Source organism: Natator depressus, chromosome 18 (assembly GCF_965152275.1).
Source record: "Natator depressus isolate rNatDep1 chromosome 18, rNatDep2.hap1, whole genome shotgun sequence".
NCBI classification, from domain to species: domain Eukaryota; kingdom Metazoa; phylum Chordata; order Testudines; family Cheloniidae; genus Natator; species Natator depressus.
The window spans coordinates 20,099,458-20,126,514 of NC_134251.1; the positions used below are offsets into that span (position 1 = coordinate 20,099,458).

The 27,057-nt window shown below is 45.2% G+C and overlaps 2 protein-coding genes across 9 annotated transcripts in view; one reads left to right on the top strand and one right to left on the bottom strand.

The window, feature by feature from the left end:
* Positions 1–17,780, top strand: part of TP73 (tumor protein p73) — an 81,758-nt gene extending 63,978 nt beyond the window's left edge. For 4 of the 7 annotated variants that reach the window (XM_074933863.1, XM_074933858.1, XM_074933857.1 and 1 more), the window contains 10 exons: positions 2,511–2,697; positions 4,884–4,999; positions 6,225–6,334; positions 7,228–7,370; positions 8,529–8,617; positions 9,411–9,535; positions 11,243–11,397; positions 11,983–12,115; positions 13,168–13,261; positions 15,269–17,776. In XM_074933863.1, coding sequence (XP_074789964.1) covers positions 2,511–2,697; positions 4,884–4,999; positions 6,225–6,334; positions 7,228–7,370; positions 8,529–8,617; positions 9,411–9,535; positions 11,243–11,397; positions 11,983–12,115; positions 13,168–13,261; positions 15,269–15,589 — 1,473 coding nt within the window. In that variant the 3' untranslated portion in view covers positions 15,590–17,776. Of the gene's footprint in view, positions 1–2,510; positions 2,698–4,883; positions 5,000–6,224; positions 6,335–7,227; positions 7,371–8,528; positions 8,618–9,410; positions 9,536–11,242; positions 11,398–11,982; positions 12,116–13,167; positions 13,262–13,484; positions 13,521–15,268 lie in introns of those variants that run through there. The other 3 variants (XM_074933860.1, XM_074933862.1, XM_074933861.1) reach the window with 3 other exon arrangements.
* The window catches only part of LOC141974289 (streptomycin biosynthesis protein StrI-like), a 47,100-nt gene that overhangs the window by 10,197 nt on the left and 9,846 nt on the right, over positions 1–27,057 (bottom strand). The window contains exons 7-14 of one of the 2 annotated variants that reach the window (XM_074933868.1): positions 26,889–27,007; positions 25,976–26,132; positions 18,895–20,072; positions 18,095–18,278; positions 14,529–15,664; positions 13,360–13,512; positions 11,627–12,649; positions 2,518–2,620 (exon numbers count right to left, since the gene is read on the bottom strand). In XM_074933868.1, coding sequence (XP_074789969.1) covers positions 19,924–20,072; positions 25,976–26,132; positions 26,889–27,007 — 425 coding nt within the window. In that variant the 3' untranslated portion in view covers positions 2,518–2,620; positions 11,627–12,649; positions 13,360–13,512; ... (1 more) ...; positions 18,095–18,278; positions 18,895–19,923. Of the gene's footprint in view, positions 1–2,517; positions 2,621–11,626; positions 12,650–13,359; positions 13,513–14,528; positions 15,665–18,094; positions 20,073–25,975; positions 26,133–26,888; positions 27,008–27,057 lie in introns of both variants that reach the window. The other variant, XM_074933869.1, reaches the window with a different exon arrangement.

A 27,057-nucleotide genomic window follows, 5' to 3' on the forward strand; every position in this document is an offset into this window, starting at 1 on the left:
TGTGTGTGTCCACCACAGTGTACTTTTGTAGCCAAGATATACAAATATGGCTCTGTTAATCAGTCCTCACACGTCAGTCCCTGATCATCTTTGTTGCTTTCCTCTGCACTCTCTCCAAAGTGGCAATATCATTCTGGTGCCGCGCTGCCCGGCGCTAAACTCTCTGTGTTAGGTGCAGTTACAGTTGGGCACTCGCCACCCTGATCCATTCTGCCATGAGCTAGGTCAGTTTAGTTCCAGCTCCCTTTTGTTACAGGGAGGTCGGCTGCTCCTTGATGCCATTTAAGCACTGAATAGTAATCCTGGTTTTTCAGAAATGCCCCTCATATACTCCAGTCTTGGTCATTTTCACATTGGAATAGCAAAAGGACGTGGGTGCAGGTATTTCCTGGGGAATGGATGCCCTACTGGGGGCGGTCACTCGGCTTCCCTCACACCCTCCATCCAAAGGATGTTAACGTGCTGCATAGACACTGCTTACCACTGTGACTTGCCCAGGCTCATGCAGTGAGATTCCAGGAGACCCTGCTCCAAAGCCAACCCTAACCATGTTGTGGGGTTGTGCCTGTGATCCCTGGACCTCTCCCTTCCTTGCTGGTACAGCTGCAGGCTATAGACAAGGTACCAGAAATACAGTGCAGAGTAAGCACTTATGTGTGAAGGTGCCTTCCTCTCTGGAGTTGGATTCAGAGTACACCCCCAGGGCAGCACCCCCATACCTGTGCTAGTTTGGGCAATGCTCTATCTCAGGGCGGGCGAGGGACTATGTGAAGTGCTCGGTGTGGCCTACGCTAACAGTTCAACTCATCTGAGGCCATCGGGTTCAGAAGCAGATTTTTAGCTACCACCCTCCAGGAAGAACTCTTGGCCTCTGAGGCAAGGGCTATATGCAGAATTAGCCCCTATTTCAGCCAGCTGGGTGGCAGCGCTGATGTAGCAAAGGAAAGCTAGGATCTGTACTAGTAATAGCCTGGCTGCAAAAAGGGCAACCACTGGCTTCACCATCTACACCAAGGGTCTGTACTGGGGCAGATACACCCAGGAGTGAAATCAGGCTGATTCCAAGAGTAGAGACAGTCCCCCCTCATTTTAAGGGGAGTTGATCAGACACTGTAAAGGGGGCTCTTTCCTCCATTCCTGTCCTCTGCATCCAGTTCATCCCAACCTGTTGCAGCACATCCGTGCAGGGAGCCAACTGGTGCAGAATAGCTCCTCGAGCTCCTGGTGAATATTTGGGATCCCTGAGCAAACCTGCCTGTTCCAGCATGTTGGAATAAGCCTCCCTCCCCTCCCCCATCAAAAAAAAATCCCCAAATCTTCGCTGAGGAGAGGAGAGTCTCAGCCCAGGCTGACGAGGGTACGGCTCAGCTAGCTGATCAGGTATCTCTGCTGAGCTATGTGCGTAGGGGAGGGTCATACGGGTGTCTAGCAGATGCCAGGGATGGGAGGCAGGTGAGTTTTTGTCTCCCAACTTCCTAACCCACTGTGAATGCAAGCCATGGATTTATCGTCTAGGAATGGCACATAAAGCTCCCGTCCCATACGCAGGCACAGACCCCTGTGCAGCCAGGCTGCATTTAGTCAGGTTGGGGGGGAACAGAGGATTATTGGAAAAGGACATTTTGTTGCTTTTCCCTCCGTGGAGGGGGCAGGGAGACATCAGCCAGCGGGCAGCTGTCTCTGCAGTCTCAGAAGAAAGTTCTGCCCTCTGCTTTATACCTGTGCAGCCCCAGTGACTTGCTGGACCCAACCCTGATGGCTGTCAGGTTGCAGGCGTATAAGTTATGAAGGCAGAATATGGCTTTTGGCAGTTGCTCTCCCCAGGGTGAGTGTAGGGGGGGCCGTTACCCTTGCTCCTTTACATGCTTATCGTTTTAATTGAGTTGCCCCAAACATTTTTCCATAGCAAACCCTGCCACGTGTTCTGCGTGAAAACCAGGTGTGCCGGCAAGAAGCACATGCCTGGGTCTCTGGCCCAGCCAAGGTGCAAAAAGGCAAATGAAGATGGGGCAGTGGAGGAAGAGGGCTGCAGACCAGGTGATCTCAGCCAAGAGACATTTCTAAAAAGTGGGACATACAGGTTACAATCTACATTGGCATGGGGCAGGGAGGCACTTAGCCTGAGGGCCCCAATGCACCCCCATCCCCTTGGCCTGGATAAATTACATTGCTAGCTCTTTGGGGCAGGGAGCGTGTCTCACTGTATGCGTACAGCACCTCATTCTGATTGGGGCCTTTTGGTGCGACTGTAATATAAATAAATAAAGGAGCCAATCCTAGGTGTGGGTTTTCTGGAGCTCTGCGAGCGCGCTGGTCTGAGCAGCGGTGTGGACCCCACAGTGAGGGGCACACTGGCATGGAGACACAGTGCCTGCACTGCAAAGCCCCATGGGCTCAGTCTCTCCAGCTGCTGTGACACGTCTGATACCGCGATCCATTCCATCCCTGACCACCCTTTGCCCGGGCCACGGGATGTGCCCTAACACCCAGCTCTCCCTCCTCTTTTCCAGTACTCACCGCTGCTGAAGAAGCTCTACTGTCAGATCGCCAAGACATGCCCCATCCAGATCAAAGTGTCCACGCCGCCCCCGCCAGGCACCGTCATCCGGGCCATGCCCGTCTACAAGAAGGCAGAGCACGTGACAGAGGTGGTGAAGCGCTGCCCCAACCATGAGCTGGGACGTGACTTTAATGATGGTGAGAGCTGGTCTCCTGCCCCTCAAATAGCGGGTCAGTGTCTCCGTCATCTGCCCAGCTGGTGGGGACAATGATTCTGTTTGAACCTGTCTCATGCTGGTAACCTGTATCCCAGAGCTTCCCCATAACCAAGACTAGCACTAGACAATGAGCAGGGCCACGCGACACCTGACAGGTGGGTTCAAGACCCTCCATTTTCACTCCTGTATACAGGAGTCTTCCCTTCCCCACCCCACCCCAGCCTGTTTCACTCTGAGAACCAAAAAGCTGCCTTTGAAGCTCAGATGAAACCAGCACGTTTTGCCTGGCGTGTGCTGGGAACCATTGCTCCTGGCAGCCCCAGGACTGGACTGATGGCGAGTGAGGCAGATGAGGTCTGAGCAGAGGCAGAGCTAACAAGCACTGGAAGCACTCCTTGAGCCAAGTGCTCCATCCACTCTGTGCTAGGACAGCATCACCCTTTACCTTACCTCTCCCTGTGCTGTCTGTCCTCTTGGACCCCTCTGCTGGTGGAGACAGGACAAGTGCCCGCCGCAAATTATTTCAAGGTCAGATCTGCTTGCCTGTTAGATATTTTTCACCTACTAGCTAAGCTACAAGTTCCTCAAGTTGCTGCTTGTGACACTCGGATAGAATTTTCAAAAGTGCCCAAGTTCCAAATCCACAAAGGTATTTAGGCACCTAATGTCCATTGATTTCACTGGAAGTAAGGAGCCTAAATACTTCTGAGCATCTGTACCTAAGTGACTTGGGAGCCTAAGTCCCCTGGACATCAATGGAGCAAAGCTACTTAAGTGCTTTTGAAAATGTTACCCACTGACCTCCTCTCCCTTAAAAGGCAGGGAGCCTGGACTCAGTTTGGCTCCAGCTGGCACCCTGAGCTCCTCACTAAAGTCCATCTAGAGAAGACAAAAGGATCAGAGCCCGAAGTGTTGCTTGTGAGATTCATGCTGTTACACATAACGTTCTGCTCCCAGCAGAACCCTTTGCCTGCTGAAAATGCAGCCCAGCCCCATCAAATGCAGAAGGAAAAAATTGGGGTAGGTGTTTTGAAAGGGGTTAGGTAGTTAGGGGGCCCCCGCCTCTCATTGCAGGACTTGCCTGACGTGCCTCTGTTCAAGTGGGGCCCTGCTCTCCGGTCAGCAGGAATGAGCAGGTGTGAAGCAGAGACAAAGGATTCTTCAGGCAGGGCAATTGTCCGCACCTTCACCGGCACTGTCAGAACCAGACATTCAAGTCTCCCTGGCTGGGGCCTGCCTCGTACCCCGTTTCCACAGAGCCACGTCCAGGCAGCCCAGCCCAGGAAAGGGAAGGGAGTGATGCATGCAGCCACAAAATCATCCTTGAAAATGCTTCGATTAAGAAAGCATCGACACGCCCAAACGAACAGTGGCTGTGACAGCAAACCTCCCTGTGCCCCGGGGAAGCCTGAGGCGACCTTTGCACAGGTCATTGGTGGCACTGCACCACCGAAGCGGAGCAGCCGCAGCGCCTCTGGAAATAGGCTGGCAAGAGGTTGCCATTTGGAATGTTTGGAGCCCACCGGGCTGCTTCCGGATTCTCCTGTCTTGCAGTTGCCCAGGGTTTCTCAGTCTCAGAGGATGAGGGACAGCGGCCTGGTGTCTTGCTAGGTGTTTGTACTTGCCTACTGTGATGGGGCCCAGTCCTGATTTGGTTCAGGCCCACCTGGAACACTCAGTAAATTCAAAGGCAGATGAAAGTAAAAGTCAGTTAAACGAATTCTTTGGCTCCTCAGGAGAGTTTCAGGTTTAGGTTGAATGCCACGTTGGGTGGAATTTTCAGGTCAGGTTTTATGTGGCCTGACCCAAAACAGCCCCCTTTGGCCTCTTGAGAGAAGGTGGGGCTGAGGGGAAGCTGCAGAGAACAATGTCTACACGTGGAAGTTGAACCGGTTTAACGTCCATAGTTTTTTTTTTAAACCATTTTACCAGAACCATCCCGTACAACACTCTTTCTAGTTTAACTCACTTACTTTGGTTGCGTTTAACCCAATTCCTAATCAACTTAAGCTAAACTAAAATGCATGTGGTGTAAACCAAAATGTGAGCGTCCACACTGCCTTTTGCCCTGGTTTAAGTAAACGGATTTTATAATCACCCCGTGCAACGTTCTTGGGTCGGCAAGCCCACCGAGAAGGGTCTTTCCTCTAACTCTCCCCTCTGCAGGCCAGTCTGCTCCAGCCAGCCACTTGATCCGGGTGGAAGGCAACAATCTCTCTCAGTACGTGGACGACCCTGTCACCGGAAGGCAGAGTGTAATGGTGCCATATGAGCCACCACAGGTATTCTCTTTGCTTGAAGAGGAATAGGGGTGCTGGGGCAGGGGGGAGGAAGGGGCCAGGGGGGAGGGTGAAAATACGGCTCGTAGTTTTCTTAAACAAAGTTATAGCTCTGACCCTGCAGAGACTCCGCTGGCACCGAGGTGGCTAAAAGCAGCATCCGCCCTGTGGAATTTAGGAGATGAATTTCAATCCCTGACAAGGCTCCTGATGGTACTGCAGTGTCTGGAGAGTAATATCCCTCGTGCTACAGCCCTGATACATTGTGCCTGTACTCCTTCCCTTTCAGGATTTGCCAAAGCATCTCACTTTAAAGGGGAATCTTGCTTCAAACCCACTGGGATCACAGAGCATTGGGCAGGTTAACAGAAAATTCAGTCCAGCTAGTAACTGCTCAGGGGCACATTCGGCCAATAACGAAATTAGATAAAATGGTGAGTGGAAAGCTTAGCGCGCCCCCTAGGGCCCTGTTAAATTAGTGCCTTTGTGATGCTGATTTCCAGCTGCAATGTCACATGCCCAGGGCAATGACTGAAGTATCTAGCAGTAAGGTCCCACAAAACTGGCATGATATGAAAGTAACGCAGGCACTCTGCAGTTACAGTGGCTACATAATCCCCATTCAAGGGGATATTTCTCCAGAGCAGTGGTTCCCAAACTTGTTCCACCACTTGTGCAGGGAAAGCCCCTCGTGGGCTGGGCCGGTTTGTTTACCTGCCACGTCCGCAGGTTCAGCCGATTGCGGCTCCCACTGGTCACGGGTCGCTGCTCCAGGCCAATGGGAACTGCTGGAAGCGGCGCGGGCCGAGGGACATACTGGCCACCGCTTCCAGCAGCTCCCATTGGCCTGGAGCAGCGAACCGTGGCCACTGGGAGCCGCGATCAGGCGAATCTACGGACGCGGCAGGTAAACAAACCGGCCCGGCCTGGCCCGGCCCGGCCCGCCAGGGGCTTTCCCTGCACAAGTGGCGGAACAAGTATGGGAACCGCTGCTTTAGAGCAAGGGTCAGAAATTCATCTTCCCTGCCTTCCTCCATGAATATTCCCCCAAACACACACACACAAACCCCCCACTGATTTGTGAGCTGAGACACGCTCTTTGCACCTGTCTGGCTGCAGCCCATTGCTGCAGTGACTGAGGTCTGCCACCATCTCCCCTGGGCTTTTAACACCCGGCCCCCTACTAACCCCACCCCCCACGTGATGTCATTTCCTCTCTTTTGGGCAGGTTGGGACTGAGTTCACCACCATTCTGTACAATTTCATGTGCAACAGCAGCTGTGTGGGAGGGATGAACAGACGGCCCATCCTCATCATTATAACCCTGGAGACAAGAGAGTGAGTCATTCTTATGGTACCTGTGCTGCAAAGGACAGACATCTGCTCCCCTCCACACTCCGGCGCCTGGCTCTCCTGGGCCCTCCTGGACAGATTACGAGCTGAACGGCAGCTGCGTAAATAGCTAGAGAGAGGCTCACCCAGTTCACATCTGGGGATGAACCACGCACGGCCTGGGGAGAACCTCAGCAGTGAAACAGAGGAGTTAGCAAAACTCCAGAGCCTGATTTGCAAGACCTCTGGAGGAGAAGGCAGCCCATAAAGTTCTGGAAGCTGCAGCCCAAGGCAAACTCCTGGCCAAGCATCTTTGGCATGGAGAGTCCAAAGCACAGTGAAGAGGTGGGAAAGTGGCATTCCCTGACTAGGAAGTTAGTGACTACGAAGAGCCTTAGAGGGTGGGTGTGGGGGAACGTGGGAATACACAGGGGCATAGGCTTCTCCCCTGCACCTTTCACAGCCTGGAAAAAACTCTTGCTCCCTGCTGTTTCCCAAGGTGTAACTGTATTAGTCCTTTGCCAATCAAAGATGAAAGGCCACCGGGGGAAATTCACCCCTAGCCAAAGGGACCTGCACAAGAGCCCGTACATCACTGTGAGACTGTACGTGGAACACAGCACCTTGTGTGCTGCATCAGGCCTGGTGTATATGTACAGCAGCCTTGGGCTTCTAAAATCAGCAACTTCCTGCAGAGAGCCCTTGTTAGGTGCTCACAGGAGGGGAATTCCTTTTCCTGAACTCTTCTTTTTAGTCTTTTCTGGAGTGTTTAAAAGCTTTTTGAAGAATTGATCAACACAAAGTCAACGGACAGAAACCCAACCCCATAGAGAATGAGGTTTAGTCTGATTAGTTTCCTAAAAAAATAAATCCTTTTTGGTTTTTACTCTGCTCCCCAGTGGCCAAGTATTGGGGAGGAGATCGTTCGAAGGGCGGATCTGCGCCTGTCCCGGCCGAGATCGGAAAGCCGACGAAGATCATTACCGAGAGCAACAAGCCCTGAACGAAAATGCAGCTAAAAATGGCAACGTCAACAAGCGCAGTGAGTCCTCCTTTCAGGAAAGGGTGAATCTCAACTCCGAGTGAGACCCCCAGCTTTGCACTGCCTAGCACTGCTGAGCAGGTGCCGTCCAGGGCATGGCCCATGCTTCCGGGGCAGCAGCAACGAACACTCTGAACTATGGAACTTGGGTGGTGACGTTTAGATGAAGAGCAGTACTCCGATCCAAACGTCATCGCTCAAATCCAGCTGTCGTCAGGTATAAACCTTGCAGTCAGAAAAACAGAGTGGCATTATTAGTGGAGGTGCTTCATTGTCCAGATCTATTTGTTCATCATTATTATTATTAAAGGCAAGTGTTTGTTAGTGCTAAGATAGTTAAAAAACTAACATGCTCCATAAGCTTTAAGCTTATTTCCTGCAGGCATCAGAAAGGAATTCTTTGCCCCCCTCTCTTCCCATCCAGCCGTGGCCAGTTTCATACTGTGGGGTTTTTGCTGTACTCTGAAGCATTGCCCCTCCCAGAGATAGGTTAGCAGCAGGCAAAGCCTCTGTTGAGTTTAGGGCTGGGGGCTGAAGTGGGAGGCAGAGGGAAAGAATTTTCTGTGTAAGTTTATTATATTTCATCACTAATTCCACACCCCCAAATAAATTGGGCACATACTGAGCTACACCTTCTCAGGACAGGTATTTAACTGTTCGCAGTAAAACCTTACAGAAGGATCCTGGCGATTTATCAGCTCGTACACAAGAGCTTCTCACTAGCCCTCTATCACAATGGTGATAACTCATCTTTTAGGCACCTGTCAAGTATTTACGCTCCTAGCAAGTGTGTGAATTTAATGATCTGTACTGATCTTCCTCAACTTTAACAAAGCAAATCACTACGAAGGGCCTAGGGACATGCAGCAATGCCCTCTTTCTCCCCTTGTGAGCTGGAGTCATAGTTAGGTTTGTGCAGTAAGGTTTGCATTGTCCAGCAATGGGCTTGGAGTTCCTCTTGTTGGTAGTCAGGGAAGCTCTGGGTTCTGGTTTTCGTTCAGTGGGGCCCTTCAGCAGCTGCCTGCCCTACTAGGAGCTATTGCATTTACTCTAACACAGTTCCCAGTCTAACGTTATAGAAGAACTAGGGAGTGGCCGCTTAGATGATCACATTTAACTTGATTTTTCCGTAATACTGCTTCCCATCTCTTTCCTCAGCTTTCAAGCAGAGCCCCCAGGGGATTCCAGCACTAGGGGCTGGCATTAAGAAAAGGCGGCACGGGGAAGAGGAAATGTATTATGTCCCAGTAAGTATCAAATCTTCTGCTGCACGTAGTGTCTGAGCCCTGCTCTGGGAGAGCAGTGGTGCTGGCCCCTGGATAGGATATGGGGGAGCAGCTCCCAGAATTCAAAGGGCAATGAAGTGATATTTTACCTAGCTGAAAGGATGAGGCCTCCCCAGACTCGCATTCCCAGCAGTACACAGCACTGAAGCGCTTTACTTTGGGTGGCTGGCGCTTACAGTCCTGATGAGTCCTTACAGAGGGCAGACAGGGTGCAAGGAGCAAGACCGATGGGGCTAAGAATGGGTACAGTGAAGAACAGGCTGGGAACAAGTCTGCAACGAATGCTGAGCAATGAGCAGCAGGAGCGGAGATCCAGAATCATGCACTGGAATTGCTTTGCATTCCCAGGGCAAAATAGCCTGCTCCAAAACTAGGCTGCAAGTCACCTTCCTCCCTGATCCCACCGTGGCCAGAAGGAATTTGGCTTTGTGCGCCTTCAACCAGGGACTTGGCTACCCCATCTTCCTGCTGCTAGGGGAGGGGACACGTTATCGGACCCCCACTCTGCTCCTGCAGGAAGGGGACTAGAGGAGACCATGCATTGTAACTGGATTTCTTGAGAATGGCTCCCCTAGAAGCATGGAATCCCAGGCAGCTGCTTGCCTTGCTTGTGCTTAAGGCTATCCTCACATTGTCCCTTGAGTGGGCTGGGTAAAGAAGGGGGAAGGTGGGACTGGCTATGAGAGAGGGTCCTCAGCAAACCGGACAAGGCAAGTCAGACTGAAGTACAGGCTTGCCTTGGTCCCTGATTCAGGTTCGCGGCCGGGAGAACTTTGAGATCCTCATGAAGATAAAGGAAAGTCTGGAGCTAGTGGAGTTAGTTCCACAGCAGCTAGTCGACTCCTATCGGCAACAGCAGCAGCAGCTCCTGCAGAGGCAGTAAGTACCATGACCGTATTGTCCACTGTCGCCACAAGGGGTCTCCAGAGATACGTCGAATTGACCACAAGACATAACAGGGATCCAGGAAGCTGGCCTGACCCACCCTCAGGGTTCTTATGCTTTGTATAACTATGGGGTGTGGAGAGGCCTCTACCACCTTCCAGAGAGCCCCTCACTTTGATTCCTCCTTGGTAGTCACCAATATTGGGTGGGGGTGGAGCCAAACCTTCATTCTTCTCTCTGGAATAAACTATTCTTCCTCTTTGTTTATTGTTTCCCTGACTAGACATTGATGAGCACCTTGGGAACGTATATTATGATAAAAAAAGCCAGAAACCAGATACACCTTACACTGCTACTTAACTCTTACCCAGAGCTCTTCAGCCATAGCTCCCACAATAGTTTAATGGTGGGCAGACTGCAGAATAGATTCACTGATTCCAAGGCCAGAAGGGATCACTATGATCATCTCGTCTGACCTCCTGCATACCACGGGCCATAGCACTTCCTAACAATAATTCCTAGAGCAGATCTTTTAGAAAAGTATCCAACCTTGATTTAAAATGGTCAGTGATGGAGACTCCACTATGACCATTGGTAAGTTGTTCCAATGTTAATTACTCCCACCGTTAAAAATTTACGCCTTATCTCCAGTCTGAATTTGTCTAGCTTTAAATTCCAGCTATTGGATTGTTATATCTTTCTCTGCTAGACTGAAGAGCCCATTATTAAATATCTGTTTCCCCATGTAGATAGACTGTAATCAAGTTACTCCCTAGACTTCTCTTTTTTAAGCTATGAAATCTGATTAAGCAACAGCAGCGAAAAATGGAATGAAAAGAAAGGAAGTGACTTGTCCAAGGATGCAGAGACAGTGACTGGCAGAGTTGGGAATAGAACCCAGCTCTCCTGACTCCCAGTTGGGGACCTCTCCATGGGACCACACTGCAGTGTGCACCTTACTTCTTCAGTGACAGGTGATAGTTGCCCATCAGAAGCTTTAGTTCTGCACTGCTGGTTTAATGGGTAGGAGGTGGAGAGCGGCATCCGAGCAAAGAGTGTTGGAGAAAGACCGACACAGAAGTGAAATCAGCAAGCAGGGGCTGTAGGGTATATTGCAAGTGAAGCCTCTGACAATATATCTCCATAAAGCAATGTGATCTATGGGTTAGAATGGATGAGCAAGGACCCGGAGCTCCTGAGTTCTTATTCCATCTCTCCAACTGACCCACTGTGAGAACTTGGGGATGTCATTTCACCTTTCTGCCTCCACTTCTCCATCTGTAAAATGGGGATAATTCTGCTCCCTTACCTTATAACGAGGTTGGGAGGGACTCAACTAACGTTTACACAGGGCAGTGCAGATGGAAGCTGTGTAAATGCTATGTATTAGGATGCACGTAAGGCCCCTGCTACGGTCCCTGTACAGAGGTGAAGCCAGCTGTTCCGCATCCCATGCACATTCCAGACAAACCGGTACAGAAGTTGATTTCCCCAGTAGGGGTGCAGCACGATTTGCACCAGTGCAATGTACCCAGCCTTAAACCAGTGTCAGTCGTGTCTAGAGCAGGGTTTTGCACTGGTGCAGCTATGCTGCTGGCTAAAATCTCAGTATGGACAAGGCCGAGGTTGGAGTCCCTAGAGAGGTTTGATTTGCTCAGTCTCCAGGAGGGTCTCACTGACCGTGCCACTCTTCCCGAGCAGGAGTCACCTGCAGTCCCCTTCCTCCTACGGGCCCGTCCTTTCGCCAATGAACAAAGTACACGGAGGAGGGATCAACAAACTGCCGTCTGTCAACCAGTTGGTGGGGCAGCCACCGCAACACAACTCCAGCTCTGGGCCCAACCTGGGCCCAATGGGTAAGGCACCCGCACTGCCACGTGACACGGGCTCTGCAATCACAAAGGGCCAAGAGGCCAGACAGATAGGTAGCAGCCTCGGCTAAACAATACATAAAGCAGTGCAAAGCTCCCTACGCCGAGCTCCAAATTCTTCCTCCTCCCGCTCTCCCAGGCCAAGCAGAGTAGGTTACCATGGGCTTGGTCATTAGTCGCTTATGCAGCAGCTACATTGCTCGGAACAACTCACCATGCCAAGAGCTGGGAGAGCCCTGCCCAAGCCAGGCTGCCTGGATCCACGGTGTAGTCGCTGTCTGCAAAGGTTGCCCCTGAATCTGTGGATTGTGGGGATGGAACCTCCAGCTTCTTCACCCCTCCTCCACGTGATGGGCGAATTCCCAGGGAATCCTGCCAGTTAACACTCAGGGTCTTGGGTCCCTGAGATGGGTTATTCCTGCAGAGTGGAGAATGGGGCTCTGTGCTTGGGAAAGGACAGTTGTAGCTTCTTTGAGTTAAGTTAAATCAAAAACTTTTCAATGGTTCTCCCCTGTACGCTCTGGGCACAGTCCAGGAGATGGAAACCCTTTTGCTTTTTCTTGTGCTCAGGACCCGGAATGCTGAACAGCCACCCCATGCAATCCAATGGAGACATGAACGGAGGCCACTCCTCCCAGTCCATGGTCTCAGGTTCACACTGCACTCCTCCTCCACCCTACAACCCTGACCCCAGCCTTGTCAGGTAGGGACGTCACCGGTCCTGTGGTGTGTTGTCCGTTGTTGTTTCATGCTCTTTTCCTTTACTCTAACCTTCAAAGATATGTTTAGCAACTGGTCAACTGGTCACTAGTTCCAACTGAGAAATCACTGCTCATGAAACCAGAGAGCGTTTTCCTCACCCCTCTTCACTTCAGAAATTGTCCTCGCCAGCCAATTGCTGGTTAGAAACACATATCACCTGGAAAGATCTTTGGCTTATTCATTCTCACTAAGTTCATTCAAAACTTGATCCCTTTAGCAGACTGATATGAAAAGGCACCTTGCCCTGCATGTCAAACACTGGCATATAACTTTGCAAATCTTCCTTCTTCCCCCTTTCGGGCCAATGGTGACTGGAAATGGCAGTAGAGGATTTATACCCATACATTAACAGGTCTGTAGTCTGTGATTTGATGTCCTTCTCAAAGAACCGATACCTCAGATGTTTTCCCAGATGGTCTACCAGAATCCCGGAGTAGCACAATCCGTGCTAGCATTGTGTAGCTACAGCCAAGCCCTGTACATAAAATATTTCAGCACCAAATGTTATAGTGCAAAGATTAATTGTTGTTGACCAAATCACTTAAGGCCAAATTCCACAACCCTTCCTCAGTCAAGTTGCTCAAAGGGGAAAATTAATCCCTACAGTAATTCCATATAGGTCATTTAACTGAGACCATTGAAGACTGCTGAAGCCAGTGGAATTATGTTAGGATGAATTTGGTCCCATGGGCTTTACCTCTCCAACATTAATGCCAAACTAGTTCGCGCTTTTCAGCCCCAAGAAAACTCTGACCAGGAGTTTTGAGGATCCCTGAAATGGGTTCTTGCTACGCTTCCAATTTCTTGCATCCCACAATACCATAGTAGCATGAGAAGAGTTGCCAAGCCTTCAGATGAAATAAATGAGTCCAGTAAAATGTCCCCATACCCTCACATGAATTCAAAAGTGCTTTGCCACAATGGTGACACTTGAGAACACAGCATATATACCTGCCAAGTTAATGCCACTTTATTTTCAAATTCTTTCTGCAGTTTTTTAACAGGCTTGGGGTGTCCAAACTGCATCGACTATTTCACCTCACAAGGGTTACAGAATATTTACCACCTGCAGAATCTAACCATAGAGGTAAATGCTTTGGGAAGATCTCTTCTTATCACTTGTTTCTACCAGCTGTTGATCTTAAAACAAGGACAACCAAATAAAGGAAATAAATGTGCACCTACCTATCATACAGGCTTTATAGGCATGTTTTATGTTTCCCAATTATGCATTCTTTCTAGTCCTATAGATTTAGAATAGTGCTATCCTTAAAAGAAACTGTAATATTCTCTACTGTTGATTTTTCCAGGCTGTAGGATGCAAGGCCTAGCAGAGATCTGAATTAAGAAAGAAATGCAAACAAAAACAAAAATGAAAAAGAATTCAGGTGCAATCATTCTCCTCATGTGCACATCTAAAATAAAGCCAAAGATACAGAAATCAGACTTTGAATTGATTTTCACTAAATATGTCTACTGAAACAAATCACAGCACTCAGGGACTGACCCTAAGCCCATTGAGCAATGGAAAGATCGCCCTTTGACTTTGATGAGCTTTAGCTCAGAGCTGCAGGGCCCAGCTGCTTCCCTTGCAAATCAGGAGTAACTGCACTGGCCAAATGGAGTCACATTAGCAATAAACCAGAACAAACAAGGTCAGAATCAAGCCTTTTGTATTTAGCAATTTTTTGTTTCAACCCCAGGACCTGATATTGTGGGCTGGCTGGTCAAGAGCTGTAATTTTTTTTTTAATTGATACATTACATGGGAAATGCTCTCATTTGTGTTTAAACACCTTGCCTCTGGGTGTGGTGACTTTTATTGTAGCTATTTCTTGGTTGAAGAACAATCTCTTGGGAGAGGAGGAGCCAACTTTGCATGAAATTCACCTGCCTTTTGTGCTGATGAAAATTGTAAGGTCATCCAGCCAGTCTTGACATCAGTGAGGCAAGGGGCTCCCTGAGTACAGTAATGTAACCAGCATACACATAATGTATTAACACTTTTCATCTATGACAGACCCCAAATAAATCCCAGACTCAGTATTTTGACCAGGACAAAGCTCTTATCTTGATCCCATCTCATTCTTAAAATATTTGCTGTATGCCCTCCTAGTCTGGCAGCTAGGAACCAATCAAGAACACAGATGGTATAATTACTGAAGACACAATGATTTTTCATTGGTAGCTGGGGCCAGTTGCATAGTCTTAGATTAGTTTTGAAACATTTTAATAACTAACCCTGTAAGTGATTTTTTCTTTAATCTGCCAAAAAGCACATGTATGGCACGGTCAAAATAGATTGCTGGGTTGTTTGTCTGAGTTGACATTTTTAACCCCTAATTACATACTTACTTCTTATGGAATTAATGCTCACGAGTGAGTCTGTGTGTTTGGAGTTAATGTGGACCTCTAGCAGCAATTCAGTACGTCTGAAATACAAACCACTTGTATTTGTTCTGATGCAGCCTCTGGCACGTATGATACAATCCTGAAGTTTTCATGCTTCTGTTTAACATTATGACCACAGGACTTAATGTCTGTGATGAATAACATCAGTCAGTGCACATGCTGGCATAGGTTAATGCACCAGAATCCTGTGACACTTCATATTGGTAGAGCACAGAAACAGCAGCCATTCAGAGCCGATCATGCTCCCCAAGGCAACCTTTGCCCATCCTGCCAGCATTTGTGACCTGAGATTTTAGTTCAAGGCTTAATCCAGGTTATGATTGTCCAGGGGAGAGAGAAATGATTTCAGGCAAAACGGGATGATGGTTTCCTCCTTATTTCAGTAAACTGAATGACCTGACTCCTCACATGGTGCTCTGCAACCTGCAGTGAAGGCATTCAGCCTCAGACCGTCCATTTTGTTAATTAGATTCATTTAAAGCAAAGGAATTCTCTTTTCCTTACAAAATGATATGGTATATGACCCAAAGCCTTGATCATCTCATGTTTTGACTATGTGGCTATACCCACACACTGATCTAGATATGTAGATTTAATGGTCCATGGGTTTGCCCCTATCTTGATGATGCTATTTAGCAAATACATTTTTGAAGAGGCCAACCTTAGTGATGTTGTTGTTCTAGGATCTCGGAGCACTGAAGATCCCAGAGCAGTACAGGATGATTATCTGGAGAGGCCTTCAGGAACTCAAACAGAGCCATGACTATGGTGCCCAGCAGCTTATCCGCTCCAGCAGTAACGCCGCCACCATTTCCATTGGCAGTTCTGGGGAGCTGCAACGGCAGCGCGTCATGGAGGCAGTGCATTTCCGTGTGCGTCACACCATCACTATCCCTAACCGCAGCGGGGCTGATGAGTGGGCGGACTTTGGCTTTGACCTCCCAGACTGCAAATCCCGCAAACAGTCCATAAAAGAAGAGTTCACAGAGGGCGAGATCAACTGAAGGTCTCCAGCAGTGCGGCAGCAGGAGACCAGACACAGAAATTTAAAGGAATAGGGAAAAATATAGAATCCCAGCCTGAAAAATGGAAAAACATTTCCAGCTTTGAGTGTCTGAAGAAATATTTTTTAACATGGCTTTACTCAAGAGATGGGAACTCAGAGCTGTGTGAGGACATGGGTCTGGGACCATCCCCTGGAGGAAAATTCCAATGGTTTTATGACAGGGGATCAAGGGGAGGAAAAAGGGCAGCTGCCACAAATCTCTCAATGAGCTATAGAGTTTTTTTAGCCTTGTGTGGCAGGGGAATATTCACTTGCCAATGTACAGTGCAACTTTACAATTTGCTGGACCATTTTTGCATCAAACTCTATTGCAATGTAAAGGCAAAACACACACATTTTTCTTTAACTCTAGCCTGCCCCACATTCCACCCTATCCTCGCTGTCTGCTAAGGGACGGCTGAATAATAACAGACCTTTGTCTTGTGAAAGTGGTTTAACCCTCAACTGTTCCACTTTCTTTAGGGACACCTGCCATTGACTGATACCCAAGAACAAAAGGACTTGCTTTCCTGATGGACTGCCAAAAAGTATTTGTTTCTTTTGTTTTTTTGTAGAGCAGAAAAGCAACTTATTTGCTGATTCCAGGCTGTGTGCATGTATCTAACTGATATTTGTGTATATAGACACATGCTGTATATACAGTATATTCACCATGCGGTAAGGATAGAGAGATTTATTTTCATGAACTTGTATGCTACAAAAATATTGATAATTTCCCCTAAATAAGACAATACTGTGTCATAATTAAATTAACTTCATGCTCTAGCATGTAAACATGCAAAAACCTGATATATTTCAAGCCTCACTTGTAAAAAAATCATTTTTCCCATGTGGATTTTTAATACAATTCTGGAGAGACAAATCCATGGACCCCACTGCTAGGAATTAGAGGATTCTGTATAATTAATTACAATTATTCACCCAAATCTTGCTCAAAGTTCCTGATATTGCCAGAACTCAGATTTTTTGTAGCACACCATTAATTTTACCTTAACCATTAACCTGTATGTGTAAAAAAAAAAAAAAATTGGATTTCCCAGACTGTTGATAATCATCCCCATCTGGTAAAATGATTATATTTCCACATCAATGAGTGGAAATGGTTTCTTCCTTCCCTACAGTCCCTGTGGATAGGTGTTTTGTTGATTTTCCTCAAGCCTTTTGTTTGTCTGCTGGTTGAACTTAAAAACTCAGCAGGAAACAGTCAAGCATGCAGATGTATTCATCTCCAGGTCTTGTGCAAGTCAGCTGGAAACTCTGCGTGAGATTCTGAGAGACACCTCTAAGAGGCACAGCACAGAATTCACTGCACAGGCAGAGGAGGGGCTATGGTGGCTTTAAGCCGACTTTATACCCCTCCTAGTCCTGGGCTACTATACAGCCCCATAGTTTAGACAGCCCTGAAGACCTAAATTATGGCAGCTTGGGGCTTCCACGCTGTCTGGAATCTCCACAACACTGCAGTCCTGCCTTTGGCATACTCCTTACGCTAGGGCTTACAAGGGGGGTCCTTGAAAGAGCCTTGTGGCTATTTTCCACTGTGCTTGCACTGGGGGATTCCTCCCTGGCCTGATATGTTTTTAAGAGTTCCTTTATGCTGCTCAGGGCCTTTTACCGGGCATAAAGGGGCCAGAGGTAGGATTTCACCTATGAGCAAGTGCAGCATTCACCTCATAAGTTCTACTTCTCCTCTCAAGCAGGATGGTCACTGTCCTCAGTCTTAGCAGAGGGAAGGCCACAGAGAAACTGAGCTGTACCTCTGCAAGTGCCAGCACAGTAGCACAAGTGTACTTGTCTCTTCCCCATTTCTACGCAGATTCCCCCTTCGCTGCTGGCAGCTCAGGAGCTTGGGAAGGCAGGAAACCACTGCTCTGCTCCTTGTAAATTACCAGCTCAGTTTCCACTGGCTTTTACCCCAGCCCACCAACCTAAGCCAACCCAGCATATTTGAAAGCTGTACACTTGTGCACACCGTACTCTTTAGGGATTAGCACTTCAGGGTGTTGCTGAGCTGTGAACATGCGCTTTCTAAGTAGTAGTGAATTAAAGCACTTTAATGCTTTAAGATTTTTAAAATAATCATTCATGTTTTCAATGTTAACTAATGCTTTTTCCAGCAGTATTACTGGATATATTCCAACTCTATTAATTGTATTTTTTGTAATGTTATCTTTTGGAAAATGTGTTATTTTTATAGCTGTGGTTTGTTTGTTTTTTGTAACACAATAAAACACACATCTGAAATACAGTGGCTCTGATAGAAAAGCAGCTCCTGACTAGATGGCCCAGGAGGTGATCTGATAGTACTAATGATCTACAACTTGGAGAGTTACCTTCTGCCTTTCAGAATCGGCCTGAAGTTTGAGCAGGAAATGGGAAGCTCGCTGTTGCAACTCAGTGAGTAGTGTGAAGATACAAATGAGCAAAGCACAAAAGTACTTACCCAAGCCAAAGTAAAATTAAGATAGGCTTTGAGTGCATTGAGAAAATTGCTTGCAGGATCCCATCATTCAAAACAAGACATGGCATTCATCTGTGACTGGGGAGCAGCTGTGCATGAATCTTGGTCAGTGCATACAAAAAGTCTACCTCAGTTCTACAAGCTTTCAGCACACTGGTGCTACTTTCTGCAACATATGAGCAGAGACAATCTGAGGTCATACTTAAGGAAGTTACATTTAGGAAAATGTAAGTTTTAGAAGAACTATGGCTGGATCAAACATTCATGTCAAAAAGAAAAAACCTCAACAAAAGAAAAACATTCGATTTCATTTAATAAGTGGCTATCTTGATTTAATGGAATTTAGGGGAAGAGGGTTATATATAAACTATCTTTCAATAAGTGGCCAGAAAATATACCACAAATCTGAGAGTATATCATTAAGACACAGCTTTCTTTGGGTTTAAAAAAAAGACACCGTTAAAAAACCATTTCCACGAAAGAACTGGGTTTAGTTATAAATATCACAGCTATTCCTAGTTTTAGTAATATATACCGTATATAAGAATTGGAAACTGACAGAGTTAAGAAATTTTTTCAGGAAGAGGAAATGTGACGTATAGTTGCTCACACATTCAATGCAAGAATGTTATTTTAATACAATTAAAAAAAACCTTTTTTTAAATCTTGAAAACCAGGGTATGAGAAATACAAACAAGAATACAAAAGTCAAATATATAAATTTCAATATGCTCAACATAAGAATAAAAAGTTACAAATAACCTGGTTTAAAGCAGACTTGCCTGTTATGGAAGGCACTATCTTTTCCTGTGATGTGTAATCCAAATCTGGTGGACTGTAACAAGCATGTATATCATATTCCCTTCCCCCACTCAGGGAAAACAGGTATTATTTAATTTCCCTATTGAAGAAACACTGAAACGTGAATTTGGATTCAAGCAAGGAAAACAAAACTGCTGACAGATTGTACTCTCTTTGTTGCATCCAGGTGACATTTCTTGTAACAGACGTTGTACAGTGCTACTGTATAGAGATTCACAATTTTATTCTAAAATAAACCTTTATTTTTTAACAGTGATGCAGTGTTCATAGAGAAATGCCCAAGTGCATGGTCTGCTCTGTGAAACAGTCCAATTCATAGCATGCCTTCCAAGTTTCTTTCATTACACTCTAGAGCCAGCAGTCTCCCTGCCTATTCATTTTCAAAAAGTTAGATGCTCACAACTTCCCAGCGACGTTATTTCAAAACCACAGCAATGAATTAAGAACAACGTGGACAGTTCGATAGATGGGGGATTCAGAACAGGGGTATTTAGTACACAAATCACATTCCTGCATATACTAATGAGATGTACCGTATGGACCAAAAGGATGCTCTCATTTTGAACACCCTGGTTGCACCTCATTTTCAAGCTGCCATTATAGATGTTCATTGCACAGTCTTCACTACAACAGCAGGTTGTCAGTACGTCGTTGTCAATATCATGATTAGTGTCTGGGAAATCCACTTTCAGGAAACCAGTATTCCAGAACCTGAAACTAACTCCTTGAAAAAAGGAAATACCACTGCAGACAAAGCCTCCCATAATCTCCTCTCAGAGTCCTGAACCATCGGTAACACCAGTACTGAACACTTTTGTAGCTCTAAAAGGTATCCGAGTTACAGGCGTTGTCAGTGAAAATGTAAAAAATAATAAAAAAGGTTGTTTAGTTTTGTATTAAGACAACAGTGGAAACCTCCCTAGATGAAGAGACCTCACTCCCGTTAGCAGAGCTCAGGGAATACCCTTCACTTCAAACAGCAGTGTGTGTCACATTATTTCAGTCTTGATTAGAGACACATCTATTGCTTCATTGCGTAAGTCAACAGCAGATCCGTTCCTCCAAGACTGCTCGGCAGCTGCAGCTACCTGAATCGTCCAGAGGAACTGCTCTTTGGTGATAACAGGGGGTTCTTTGCCTGTAAAAGAGAGACTATGTTACCACAGGCAATGCAGCATAGAGGATAAGGCTTTGGACTCTCAACCAGGAGTCCTGGGTTCTATTCCTAGCTCTGCCACTGAAGTACCATGTGATCATGAACAAGTCACTTCACCTATGTTTCCCTTTCCACCCTTTGTCTGTTTAGACTATAAATTCTCCAGGGCAGGGACTACCTCTTCCTATTTGCAAGTATGGTGTCTATGCACAATGGGGTCCCAATCTCACTTGTATCCTGCAAGAGCTACTGTAATACCAATAATAATGATCTTTATAAAAGTGTATCTCATTATCTGGCAATAACCAAATGTTTGTAGGGCTAACTTAGCACACACGAGCAGGCCCAAGTTAAGAGAAGACAAGCCTGAACAAGTAATTGCTGAAACAACTAACTATTTTGAATATGTTTATGGTAAATAAGGAAGAAAGAAACTAACTAAACTAATTACTGTGGGTACTTTCATAGTAAACAAAGTAGGCAAGAAGAAAAAGTACTTGTGGCACCTTAGAGACTAACCAATTTATTTGAGCATAAGCTTTCGTGAGCTACAGCTCACTTCATCGGATGCATCCAATGAAGTGAGCTGTAGCTCATGAAAGCTTATGCTCAAATAAATTGGTTAGTCTCTAAGGTGCCACAAGTACTCCTTTTCTTTTTGCGAATACAGACTAACACGGCTGTTACTCTGAAAAGTAGGCAAGAACACCCTGAAGCTTGCCTTATACAATCTGCAAAGTGATTGGTCCTTTACATGCTAGAAGTAGGCTTGTCAAGTGATTAAAAAAATTAATCGTGATTAATTGCACTGTTAAACAATAATAGAACACCATTATTTAAATATTTTTGGGTGTTTTCTACATTTTCAAATATATTGATTTCAAGTACAATACAGAATACAAAGTATACAGTGCTCACTTTATATTTATTTCTGATTACAAATATTTGCACTGTAAAAAACAAAATAAATAGTATTTTTCAATTCACCTAATACATGTACTGTAGTGCAATCTCTTTGTCATGAAAGTTGAACTTACACATGTAGAATTATGTACAAATAACTGCATTCAAAAATAAAACAATGTAAAATTTTAGAGCCTGCAAGTCCACTCAGTCCTATTTCTTGTTCAGTCAATTGCTCAGACAAACAAGTTTGTTTACGTTTGCAGGAGATAATGTTGCCTGCTTCTTGTTCACATCACCTGAAAGTGAGAACAGGCATTTGCATGGCACTATTGTTGCCGGCATCACAAGATATTTACATGCCAGATGCGCTAACGATTCATATGTCCCTTCATGCTTCAACCACCATTCCAGAGGACACGCGTCCATGCTGATGACAGTTTCTGCTTGATAACAATCCAAAGCAGTGTGGATTGATGCATGTTCATTTTCATCCTCCGAATCAGAGGCCACCAGCAGAAGGCTGATTTTCTCTTTTGGTAGTTTGGGTTCTGTAGTTTCCGCATAGGAGTGTTGCTCTTTTAAGATTTCTGAAAGCATGCACCACACCTCATCCCTCTCAAATTTTGGAAGGCATTTCAGATTCTTAAACCTTGGGTCAAGTGCTCTAGCTATCTTTAGAAATCTCACATTGGTACCTTCTTTGCGTTTTGTCAAATCTGCAGCAAAAGTGTTCTTAAAACAAACAACATCTGTTGAGTCATCATCCGAGACTGCTATAACATGAAATATATGGCAGAATGCGGGTAAAACAGAGATGGAGACATACAATTCTCTCCCAAGGAGTTCAGTCACAAATTTAATTAACGCATTATTTTTTTAACGAGCATCATCAGCATGGATGCATGTCCCCTGGAGTGGTGGCTGAAGCATAAAGAGACATTCGAATTTTAGCATATCTGGCACGTAAATACCTTGCAATGCCAGCTACAAAAGTCCCATGCAAATGGCTGTTCTCACTTTTTGGTGACACTGTAAATAAGAAGTGGGCAGCATTATCTCCCATAAATGTAAACAAACCTATTTGTCTTAGCGATTGGCTGAACAAGGAGGAGGAGGACTGAGTGGACTTGTAGGCTCTAAAGTTTTGCATTGTAGGAGGACCTTGCACCCATTTTGCTCAACACAGTAAGAACATTTTGAAAGGAAAGAAGCACTTCTCTCTGGGGGGAAGATATTAGATGTATTTTAAAGATTTCTTCAATTTAGCTATTGTTTTGGATCTTGGTATTAATAGCAGCTTGTTTAAAATGTGGCATTTTATACCGTACTTATTACATGAACTTGAGAGCCATGAACAGAGGCAGCTAACGGGAGAATTTCAGAGGGAGTTTAGAGAAGGGAGTGTGGGAATCTTCCAGGTTCAGTTCTACAAGTGATTTCAAGCATAGTGGTGACATGCAACAGATGTGCCATGTTTTCTTTCCTGCCTAAAACTAGAAGCGACTTCCTGTGCATGAAGTACAGGCCGGTGACTGAGCTGAAGAAGAAGATTCTTGGTCAGGAGGGGGAAATAGAAACATTAGTGAGAATAAGAGAAGCTGAGGCATTCCTAGACAGCCAGGTTCAGGAAACATCAGTACTCCAGCTTCAAGGAAGAAAGGAGATGGCCACCAAGGAGTCGGAGAGAGAGGAAGTCAGAGTGGAGGCCTGACAGTTCGTAACCACAAGAGGTAAGATGTTATGTTGGCATTCTATGTGGCTATTGATAGCCAAGAGTAGGCAGGCTGTGGCTACCACAGAGAAAAGGACCTGGAGGAATTCCACACTAGACATTTCTAATCGATACCAATTCATCAGAGTGGAAACTGTGGAAGAAACCTTTTCCAGCTGGTCCAAGGGAACAGAGAAATGTATGGGATACACCTGTAGATGGCAGGTTGGCCCAACCTGTAAGAAAATCAAGCTTGCCCACAAAGTCCTACAACCATCCAAGGAAGACAGACGATCCAGAACTTAGAAGAATCGAAAGAACATTCTACAAGGGACAGGCAGACAAACACCCTGGAGTGCTGCCTTCCCTGAGCCAAGACTTGAGATATCACTCTGAGGTTGGATAGGCTTCTGAAGTTGATGTGAAAGAATCCTATAGAGTCACTAATGACAGTGTCGCAGGACATACTGCAAACAGTAGATTACTTCAGGGAACTTGAAGCATTCTGTAAAAAATAGAATGTCCAAGCTATCTTCTCTGAGTTACTTCTTGCCCCACAAGCAAAGGAAGATAGAAGATTCTAGAAGTGAACTGCTGGCTAAATAAGTGGTATAGGGTGGTGGGTTTTGCTTCTGTGGGGTGAAGGGGCTGTATAGTTTGGATGGCCTTCACCTCAGTAGACGGGAGACTAATCTTCTCAGGGCTGGCTAGAGTAGTCAAGGGCGTTAAACAAATAAACAGGGAGGATAAAAAGAGGGAAGACAGGCATACTCAACTCAAAATGGAGATTTCGAGAACAAAATTAATCAAGGAACTGAAGGACAGGAAGAGAAGAAATTCTTTAGTTGCCTCTACAACAATGCAGGTAACAAACTTTAATCCAAGAGTTTTCAAAGAGCTGTCTGAGGAGCTCACTGGACTGTTAAACATAGAATCATAGGACTGGAAGGGATCTTGAGAGGTCATCTAGTCCAGTCCCCTGCACTCATGGCAGGGCTAAGTATTATCTAGACCAGGCGTTCTCAAACTGCGGGTCGTGAGGTTATTACATAGGGGATCGCAAGCTGTCAGCCACGACCCCAAACCCCTCTTTTCCTCCAGCATTTATAATGGTGTTAAATATATAAAAATGTGTTTTTAATTTATGGGGGGGGGGGCGCCGCACTCAGAGGCTTGCTATGTGAAAGGGGTCACCAGTGCAAAAGTTTGAGAAGAACTGATCTAGACCATAATGTTGATCTTCAGTAAATCTTGGAGAACTGGGGAAATTCCAGAAGACTGGACGAAAGCTAATGTTGGGCCAAATTTTCAAAAGGGTAAACAGGATGACCCAGGTAATTATAGGCCTGTCAGCCTGAGAATGATCCCAGGCAAGATAATGGAGCAGCTGATACAGGACTCGATTACTAAAGAATTAAAGGAAGGCAATGTAATTAATGCTATTCAACATGGGTTTACAGAAAATAGAGCCTGTCAAACTAACTTGATATCTTATTTTGATGCAACTACAAGTTTGGCTGATAAAGGTAAAACTACTGAAGTAATATACTTAGATTTGTGTAAGGTGTTTAACTTGGTACCACATGACATTTTGATTTAAAAAACTAGAATGATAGAGAGTTAATATGGCACACATTACATGGATAAAAGCTATCTAACTAATAGGTTTCATAAATATAATGTACACAGGGAATTATCACTGATAATTTTAGTGGAGTCCCGCAAGGATCAGTTCTTGGCCCTATGCTATTTAACATTTTTATTAATGACCTGAAAGAAAATCACGGATAAAGTTTTCTGATGACACAAAAACTGGGGAAGTGGCAAATAATGAAGAGGACAGGTCACTGATATAGAGTGATCCAAACCCCATGGTAAGCAGGATGCAAGCAAATAATATGCATTTTAACATGACAAAATGTGATTGTACCCATCTAGGAACAAAGAACGTAGGTCATACTTGCACAATGGGGAACTCTATCCTGGGAAGCAGTGAATTTGAAAAAAGATTTGCAGGTTGTGGTGGATAATCAGCTGAACATGAGTTCCCAGTGAAAAGATTAACGTGATCTCTGGATGCATAAAAAAGTGAATCACAAGTAAAATTAGAGTAGTTATTTTTCCTCTATACTTGGCAGTGGTGCGACCACTGCTGGAATATTGTGTCCAATTCTGGTGCCCACAATTCAAGAAGGATGTTGATAAATTAGAGAGTTCAGAAAAGAACCATGAGAATGAGTAAAGGGTTAGAAAACATGCATTGTAGTCACAGACTCAAAGAGGTCAATCTATTTAGCATAACAAAGAGACAGTTAAGGGGTGACTTGATTACGGTGTACGAGTACCTATCATGGGGAACTAATATTTAATAATGGGCTCTTCAATCTAGCAGAGAAAGGTATGTCATGATCCAATGGCTGGAAGCTGAAGCTACACAAATTCATACTGAAAATAAAGTGTAAATTTTTAACAGTGAAAGTAATTAACCATTGGAACCGCTTACCCAGGGTTGTGGTGCATTCTCCATCACTGACAATTTTTAAATCAAGATTGGATTCCCCCCCCACCAACAAAATAAATAAATACATAAGTAAATAAGTAAAATAAATAAATAAATAAATAAATATAAAAGCTCTGCTCTAGGAATTATTTTGGGAAGTTCTCTGGCCCGTGTTATGCAGGAGGTCAGACTAGATGATCACAATGATCTCTTCTGGCCTCCGAATCTATGAAAACTGTACTGTCAGCAAATTTCCAGCTCATGGATGCTCCTTTAAACCACCAGCAAACCTTAAACGAGTTAAACACTAAGCATTAAACATTGAAAATCTCCACTCTTTTTCTACATCTGACAGCTTTAGGGCCAACTTCTGTCTTCAGATATACACGTGACACAGTGAGACAACCAAGGGCAGAACTAGACGCATTCACTGCCAGTGTCATCAGTTAGCATTTTATTTGGCTGCCACCAGACATGCCAATTCTAATTTTAAAAACAACCATCTAGATTTCAGAGTTATTTAATGGTAACAAGGTTTTACTTTTCAAACTGTTCAGACTGGCTGGTGTTTAGAGTTCATATAAACACCAGTTTCTTCATTTTCTCTCCTTGTGGAGTCTGAGATTCCAAGAATAAATGAACCCCAATTGACATCACTTTTGGAACAATTTTCATGACTAACGTTTGTTAAAAGCAAATCCAAAAGTGAAATTAAGATTACTCTTACAAATAAATGGACATTGCATATGTTTGCAATTTTTTCCTAACCTTTGAGGGTTCTGAGAAAGTGTCTAAAGAGTTCTCTGTATGCTTCTTTGTACCGATCAGCCTGGGTTTGTGAATATATAGACACAGACGTTCCATGTTCTGTAATTCCCAAGGGATTCTGATTATCTACCCGTAATGTTCCTTGAGAACCATGAACCTAGGAGAAAGGGGGGAAAAAAACAAAAATACACATAAACATGTGTTAAAGACCCCTAAATTAACATGCTTTTGGCCTTAAAACAATCGTAAGCCATGGGCTTGTACCACCTGAGGAGTAACTCCTCCAGCAGGTAGAATTACTTGCTCAGTCACTACAGAGGACACAAGCACACGCTGTACTAGCCTGGGTTACAGTTGCACAGTATATCCACTCTCCCTTGGTTATGAAACAAGCTGCTTTTATTTTAAGGCTTAAACATTTCCCCTCACCAAATCCAGCTTAGAGAACTTTATATTTTTGCCACTCTAATATAAACCAACATGAACTTAGGCAGAAAAGATTTGCTCCAATAATGACAGATCTGTACCTTTTTTTCCCCCCTTGGTACCATTTATATCTGTGATTCTGATTTACCTCTTGGCTTGCTGTGTCCACAATAAAAACATTACATTAAAAAAAAAGGGGGGGGGGGGGAGATAGGTTGTCTACAGAGTTTAAGCCTCAAGGCACCTGAAACAGCTGAGAAACTATCAGGGCCAAATTCTGCTCTTGGGTGACCATATGAAGCTCACAGTAACTCCAAAAAATGACCATGTGCACATCCAGTGGCAGAATTTGGCTAACAAAACTGGAGGTTTATTTTAAATGGAGAGCATGACAGTCAATTAATTGTTACTTCTACTGCAGTAGTAGTGTTCTGTGTAGTGTGCGTATACCCATAGTATCATGACAGACTCATCTGAAAAAACCCACCTCTAGTCTCTGATCACAGCTTTTAGTACAGTGCTGACTGACGTCCAAAGTAACAATTGCTCCACTAGGAAATTTCATGCTGACTGCTACAGTGTCTGCATCCTTCAAGTAGGCCATATCTGAGTGACAAGAGAGGCACTAACTCAGACTAGGAACTTAAACCAGCAAG